The sequence below is a fragment of the Amblyomma americanum genome, chromosome 1 (genome assembly GCF_052857255.1).
Source record: "Amblyomma americanum isolate KBUSLIRL-KWMA chromosome 1, ASM5285725v1, whole genome shotgun sequence".
Taxonomy (NCBI): Eukaryota; Metazoa; Arthropoda; class Arachnida; order Ixodida; family Ixodidae; genus Amblyomma; species Amblyomma americanum.
This window is the reverse complement of record NC_135497.1, coordinates 119,265,744-119,273,408: the sequence shown is the minus strand read 5'-3', so window position 1 is coordinate 119,273,408 and position 7,665 is coordinate 119,265,744. Positions and strand designations below refer to the sequence as shown.

At 49.6% G+C, this 7,665-nt stretch overlaps 1 protein-coding gene across 3 annotated transcripts; it reads left to right on the top strand.

The window, feature by feature from the left end:
* The first annotated feature begins 1,615 nt into the window (after positions 1 to 1,615).
* On the top strand, positions 1,616 to 6,568 carry LOC144135268 (uncharacterized). Of its 3 annotated transcripts, none has more exons than XM_077667998.1 (12): positions 1,616 to 1,760; positions 2,083 to 2,301; positions 3,427 to 3,562; positions 4,209 to 4,342; positions 4,405 to 4,512; positions 4,644 to 4,773; positions 4,853 to 4,995; positions 5,080 to 5,203; positions 5,263 to 5,432; positions 5,517 to 5,561; positions 5,637 to 5,790; positions 6,251 to 6,568. In XM_077667998.1, the coding sequence occupies exons 2-12, from the start codon at positions 2,160 to 2,162 to the stop codon at positions 6,477 to 6,479; spliced, it is 1,515 nt and encodes a 504-aa protein (XP_077524124.1). In that variant the 5' UTR covers positions 1,616 to 1,760; positions 2,083 to 2,159; the 3' UTR covers positions 6,480 to 6,568. The 3 variants fall into 3 exon arrangements, with proteins under 3 accessions (XP_077524124.1, XP_077524121.1, XP_077524129.1); XM_077667995.1 differs by having other exon boundaries at positions 3,424 to 3,562; XM_077668003.1 differs by lacking the exons at positions 4,644 to 4,773; positions 4,853 to 4,995 and having other exon boundaries at positions 3,424 to 3,562.
* The last annotated feature ends 1,097 nt before the right edge of the window (positions 6,569 to 7,665 follow it).

The following is a 7,665-nucleotide window of genomic DNA, read 5'->3' as shown; positions in this document are numbered from 1 at the left end:
TCATTTCAAAAGCAAGGAAAGCCTACACATGCCGATTTCTTTGTTTACGGTACGATTAGCCGGATCGCTATGAGGAAACTCCTGGGGGATATCAGCACTGATTCGTTACGATACAGGGCGTTTCACTTGCAGACGACCCGAGTTTCGTTTACTCCGCGCTCGATAAGCGCATGAACTCGTGACAATTGCGTGAGTACCAACATGAACCGAGACACCTTGCAATGAAACTGCGCTTTGGCATTCCCCACTAGTAGAACGCGATGCCGCTAAAGCTACAGCAATTCCGCAGCATTTTCGAGGCTCTGCTCTGAACACGAATAGAAGTTTCTGATATTGCGTTTTGTCTAATTCTTCATGTGTGCTCATCGGCACTATCAAATAAGAAGTGCTCAATATGATTCAAATTTATAATTGTACTCCAGCAGGAGGTACGTGGAGGCTTTCAAAGATTAGCAGTCGATCAACCACGCAGTGGCTGCGACAAAGCAAACACGCAAAAAAACGAAGCCGAAGTGAAGGAAGACGAAGTTACGCGCGAAAAAAAAATTTCAACTGCCAAAAAGCTGCAGTTGGCATCTTTTCGCAGGATTTGGCATGGAGCTATTCTGTCCGCATCCCAGATTATATTCCTATATTCTTTGCGGAATTTTTTACTCTTGGAATGGCCCTTCACAAAATTCCATGCTATGTGTCTCATGTTATTATTCTCGCTGATTGTTTGTCGGTGTTAGTCTCCCTTGACACTTCACAAGAAGATTTTTTGCGCCGCATCCTGCGATTTATTGTCCCAAGCACTTTGAAGGTGGTCCGTATTGTCTGGGTCCCTGGCCATGCTGGTATTCATTCAAATGAGGTGGCTGATTACTTAGCAAGGTCGGCTCTTGACGGGTCAGTGACACATCCCGTCCCGAATTTCAGCCTGCTGGCGATTTCCAGGTTTCAGCGGTTCCTACATATATCAGCCAGGTTACGAGATCCCTTACTAAATACCACTGACTATCAGCACTTAGCATATAATTGGAATGTCCGTTCGTGTAAATCCAGACTGTGTGAGGTAACAATGACGCGGTTGCGGTGCAGGATTCCAAGTTTGAATTTATATCTATGCAGGTGTGCGTTGACACCGACGAACCTATGTGACGCATTTGGGAAAGTTTAATCTTTAGACCATTTTCTCCTCTACTGCCCAAGGTTCGCACTTCAGAGAAATATTTACCTGGAGGTCCCTCTCTCCAGGTTAGGGCTCCCTTTATCTTTGCCAGTATTATTCTCGTTTGGTGCGAACGCCAAGGGATTTGCATTGAGTTCTATTTGTGGGTTTCTCCACGATTACATAATTGCAACTGGTAGGTTGATGTGCTAATTTTTTTAAAGTTCTACGAGCTCTTCTCTTTTCACCAAAATGCTGTCTGTCAATATTGTTCTGTTGTTTTTATTCACTGATTTTTCAAAATTCACGATTGGTGCTACACTTTTGTCGTCATCTTCCATGGAAACTTCTTTGTTTATTCTACTACACCTTGGCCAATCCCCCCTCGTGGGTATGTGCCATTAACCTGTGGTGAAGAAGAAGATGATGATGCGCGCGGCCCGAGACGCTTTGCTGGCAGTTCGCGTGTCGAGGACGAAGAGGAAGCCGCAGTGGTCGCGCGGCTCGATCTGGTGCGCACGCTCTTGGAACGCTCGAGGCCACCGGTCGACCGCTGGTTCCGCTCGATCCGCCAGGCCACGACTTCTGGAGACTCCTGCGTGCGGGTGAGGTGAGTACCCGTCTCCCTCGCCGAGGTGTGCGGAGAGATTGTTTTGTAGGCCCATCGGCTCGTTAGTCTTGGAGCCTGCTCGCTCGCTGGACGCTCGCTGCGCTCTTCCTGCTCCCTGAACAGACTAAGATCGCCAGCGGGTGCCTGTATTAACCGTGGTTCTTTACCTTCCTGTTCGTGGTTCTCGGCGCAGTACCTGGCTTCGGTACGCAGTACAGAGTGAGCGTGGAGAACTGAATTTACGACTCCGTTTATACCGCTGCTTTCCTGTAGGCCTAAGCCGAAGGGTCCGTAACCTGTGGATTTCTCCTTGTGCGCTCAGGCTGCAGCATCTGCGGTGCGTGTCATCACCGGGACCAGGCCGTTGGTTCGAAGTGAACGAGCCCGGCAGCGCCAGCCATGCGGCCCCTCTACGCTCTCCTGCTAGCCATAGCGGTCGCCGCGAGCAACGCTACCCGCTCCCTTTTCGAAGAAGTCAAGCGGCTCGACGCACTTGGAGTCGACGACAAGACCAAGACGGCGGCCGAAGGAGTTTCACTTCGTGAGTTACGTTCAAGTAACGATAAGCTAAAGCTTGTCGCCGTCGTACTAGAACCGTCACGGACGCAAGAAACGGGCACCCATGATGGTGCAAGTTCGGCGGCACGGCCGCGCGCGTTTTATGTGGGGTTTTCGCGTGCCAGAAACGCTCTTAGCGGGTTAGGCGTAACGAAAGGGAAAGAGCGCCCCAGCGATTCACAGCCCTTGCACGGGCAAGGCAGCTTGAATACATCTCTGTGGCAGTTCGGACAAAGTACACTGGGTCGCTGTCGGTCGCCCCACCTAAACATCACGTTTTCGGCATCCATAGGGTTTCACTCAGTCTTGAAAGCGTGGTGCTTGTTTCATTAACGGCGCCGAATGCGAACAGATGACGCCACGCGCAAGTTGGTAGCGTCACACTGTCCTGTATGTTTTAGAGGCCCTTAATCTATTTTGAATTTGAATTTGAAGCAGAAGAAAATAGGCGCTAATTTGTTTTCGTTGAGTGATAGCCAGGCACCACACTGCGAACATTTTTTGCTCATATAGGGGTCACATTGCGCGTTAGGCCACAAACGTAAAAAGTCTGCGCTGCGTGCGTTCTGGATACACCCTATTGTGGCATTTCATCAGGATTGAGTAGCCTTACGACGCTAGTAATACGCGCGAAAATACGCAGTGCCCACCAGCTGCGTCATCGACGATTGCACAATATACTTGGTACGTTAGTCTGTTTAATAGCTGCATGCTCATAAAGCGTCCCTAGCCTGCCAGGCGTGTTTCTACTTGCGCGAGAGCCATGGAAAACTTGGATAGCTTAGTGGAAATGAAAGCACACAGAAAAATTCTGGTGAAAACGTCCAAAAATTTACCGCTATGAGCAATACTTTAAGCTCCCAATGAAGTTCGCCGGCAAATCAGGGGCCAAATGCTCAGAGCATCTTGCACGTAACAACAGTGTGTGCTGACTGGCATCTTAACATGACTGGCCCGCGCTGTTGTATGTTAAAACGTTGAGGCTTATAGCCTTAGGACATTGCAGAAGTCAAGGTGCGTATAGTATAGGAGAGCAGCAGTTAAGCAGTACGTAGTAATAGTTAACTGCTTGTTTTCTTCGCATTTATTTTTTTCTTTACTTCAGCAGGAAGTGAACACACAGATAAGCCGGGCGCGAATGACTGCGACAAGAACAAATTCCGGGAAGGCATCAATAACTGCGAGAACGGGCTGAAGCCTTTGGAAAAGTATTTGTCTGAGAAGAAAAACGACGATTCCTGCAAGTAAGCACACTTTTTCCAACCATCAGTGTAGACGTGCTGCACATTTTAAGGCAGCGCTGTAACCCCCAATGTTTATCCCTCACTTGTGTTTGTACAGGTCAGAGGTTCCACAGGATGTATGTAGTGTCATCATTAATGGAGAAAGGAATGTAGAAGCGATTAGGGCCAGTGACAGCAAGCGGAGAGGGCTCATGCTGGCAGAATTCAGAATTTCTCAAAAATACACCGTGCGCTGAGACGATTTGTGCTCACAAGTGAGCGAAGTATTCCGCAAGCAAGCTTGGCCGTCAGCTTGCTACACTTACAGCTTCGTGCACGTTGGAAGAAACGTGCGCGATCATGCTTATCTAATTCAGAGCAGCTGCATACGCTGACCTCAGCGTAAGAGACAGGCGATGACCGCACAACACGCTCTGTATACTTGCAGTTAGTGCTTGTGTTCTGTGGCCAGCGTCTGTCTGTTGCTCTGTTTTTAGTCTGGGTATGTTGAATCAACTGGCCCAACTCAGTACACTGGTACGTCAGAAGTATTCGATGTTCATTTCGGTTAAGCTGAGACTGCTGTTCATCCATATACAGTCTATCACTGAGCCTATATTGCCTGAATACCTGTTCAAACAGAAAAATGGTGCTGTGCATTTTTCAGGCTACTGAAGATCTACTTGTCCTGCATTGAGGACTTCCAACTGTTCCTGTCCTGCGAGAACGATCCGGCCTCGCAAAGGGAGATGGCTAAGGCAACTAGTATCATCGTCAAAAATCGACTCAACTGCACTGAACGTATGTCAGCAGTTTTTAAGCAGCAACAACGCATGCTAAACTATCTTCTTTTCCTCCCTCAGTGTCCTTTTTGACGGCAAACCTGACATCCCAGCCTCCTACCCAGAATGCAGCAGCTATTATCAGCAAGAGCACGTCGCCGCCGACAGTAACGTCAGCTGTGACTAAAGGTATGTGCTTCCTCGTTGCGAAAGAGTCGAGGGCTATTTTTAGAGCGGTCAGTGGCGAATTATAGCTGTCAGCAGTGTAGGTCATATGCAAGCTATAACGGCTGTACGGGCGCTCTCGTAACTCCGCGCAGTCCCCTTGGTGAGCAAGAAGTGCAGCGAACGAAAACTGATGCGTCGCATGGTTGATTGCCTCAAGTCTATGAAGGGCAACTTGGAGCCCTTGCTGGACAACAAAAAAGCCAACCAGAAGCTCATTTGCTCGTAAGCGATTCATTATTCACTCGAAAGTTTGTTTAAGCGAATGGAAGAAAGCTAAGAATGGAATCTTTATATTTCAAAGGCAAACCGAGAACTTCAAGTCGTGCGTGAACATTGCTCTCGCCCACACGGACTGCAACTCGGACGAGGAGGTACTGGACCAGACGACGCATTTCATCGTCCATGTACTCTACGAGCACCGCTGGGCTTGCAAAAACATTCAGAGTGAGATGATCTCGCGTGACCGCTACGCCTGCCTCCCCCAGGAGGAAGCAGCTGTTCATCCTCCCCGCTTTCATTTCCTTCCAGCGAGCGAGAAGAAGTGCGAAGAGCGTTCGTTGGTGCTCAAGCTCAACCAGTGCGTCCGCCTGCTGAACAGGACCGTCGAACCCATCCTAGAGGATAAGGATAACAACAAGCTGAACATATGCAGGTGAGTGACAGTCGCGACTCCTTGGCGGGCACTGCCTCACCTTCCAGCTCTTTGCCCAGGGCAAGCGACACATTCCTGCTTTGCGTCAACGAGGCGGTTTCTGAGACGGCATGCCGCGAGGACTCGGAAGTCATGTTCCACGTCTCTCATTTCGCGGACAAGGTTCTGCGCCACCACAAATGGTCCTGCGAGCAGGGAGCGGCTTCATCGAACCAGCCTAGGATGGAAAGTAAGTTTCTAAGGTTGTGCAGTGATCTGCGCTTCAGGTCCCACACCGTGGGTGCCTAATATGCCCTGAACCTTGTCTTGCCAGATCTTCATCAAAACATGGATGCCATTGGGTCAGGAAACTTAACTGGTAAGGCAAATAAAACCAATTTAGAGCGTTTGCGTTTTCCCGGAAACGTGTCGAGCAGTCTCCTTTGAACTGCAGCAATCCGGTCATTTGGCGGAGGCATACCAATGGTACTGACGCCCCCAGAAAGGTGCAATTTCGAAGCCGTCCGAACGTCCGTGGATACCTGCCAGCAATCTGCGTACGACCAGATCAAAAAGAAGGGCATCTCTCAGCCGAAGCACCTTTGCGTGTAAGTTTCCTGCAAGCGTTTATTCACATCTTCCTTGTCTCTTCGCTCGCACTTATGCGTGGAGGAGGATCGCGCGAATAGAAAATACTGAAAGCAAGCAGAGTTGGAAGAAATCGTAAACATTAAAGGCGCAGAGTAAAAAGAGGGCTACGCAAGCGCATATATCGCAATTTTTCTAAGATTTTTACTATGTTGAATTCCTGATCAGTTTACTGCAGCCTTAGAATCATTGCCAGCACACAATAACATATCGGGCAATACTGCACTGTGCTGTACCTCTGCATTCACGTTAGTATCTAAGCTAAGCAATGTAGGCAATCAAACTACGTGTGGCCAGCGAGACATTTGCCCTCAACAATAAGCATGTCATTGTGTTCGTTCAGCAAGCCCTAGCGGCGTGTACGCAACGATCAGTCTTTCACTTGGACAACTGCTATTAATGTTGCTGCCGCTCGTCCAGGGAGCTGCGAATCTTTAAGGACTGTTCCATCGAAGCAACGAGGAAAAACGGATGTGCCACTGACAAGAACGCCGAGACGTACGTGTACGACCGTGTGAAGGACTCCTTCTACAAGTACCTGACCGACTGCCGCCCGCTGTGGTCTGCTGCTACACCGCTGTCTGCTGCGGCCAGCTTCTGGGCGCTCGCCCTCGCCGGACTGATGGTGTTCGCGCAGGGGCGCCACTGAACTCTCCGCGTCCGGACAGGACGGTGCGCGGGACAGCGCCTCAAATTCCCCGCACACACTTGAAGGGAATAAAGGCAACACGCAGGAACATGGGCATGAGCCGGCCTTATTGTTTTAGTGCCACTACTTCAGCGCCACGCGTAGACTGGCTCGGTCAAGCTTGATATTTTTTTTTAATGTGAGCCGTACTAAACCGTGGTCATGCATAGACGCGATTTTTTGTAGAACCGTGCGTCAGTGTCGTGACCAGCTTGCCAGATATGTTTACAAAGGACATGCATTCGTCTGCTGGTAATGAGCAAAAACCAATGCCGGAACCATCACTCATTTCCCTCTAATATTTTTGCCCTTTAGGCGACATACTATCTTGCATTGCTTCGTTGCTCGTGCTTCGGAACAGCCTGCGTCCCTTATGTCACCTAAAGGACATCAAACGGCGGCCCTATCCAGCTAGTCTTTGCAGCATGCAATCAGTTATTCCAGCACTTGAAGCCGTGCCGAGCGCAATGCGCGCTTTTTGTCGCGTAAATTCCGCCGCACAGCTATTTTGAAGTGATCGTATGAGAATGGCAATAGCAGTCAACGTGATGGTCACCGACGGTGCAAAAGTAGCACTGGGGCTGCGGCTAAGCACGGCGGGCCCTGTTTCTCTGGGGTACAGGCTAATGCAGGAGTGCTAGGTGCTTAGGAAGCAGCGTGCGGTAGCTTCCACAACCCAGCACGACAATTTGAGGCGCAGCACGAAATCTTCGAGAAAATTAAAGGAAACGACACCTCGCTGCAACCAGGTCCCCAACTTTAAATTCCATGTTCCCACTTGTGGCAGACCGTTGGAAAAAAACTCGCTGGCTGACCAAGCCTTCCCTCCTGTTTCTCCTCCCACTGCCAATGAGCGCTCATCCAACTGGCGCGCTCGTCGGCCGAGGCCACTGGGGTCCTGGACTGAGGACTCCAACCACCATCTCAGTCAACACCCTTTATTTTTTTGGTCATTAAAAGTTTTTTCTCTTCATCTCCCCCCATACTGTCGCAGTCTGGGCATATATTTTTCTTCGCCTCCGCGGCAGAAAAGACAGCCAGCCGCTCCCAACGTTCAAAAGAAGTGTGAAAATGCGCCAGAAAATCTGAAAAGAAAAATAGATCAAACGACAACTGATAATGCTTTTTTTTCTGACTACCGAGGCCA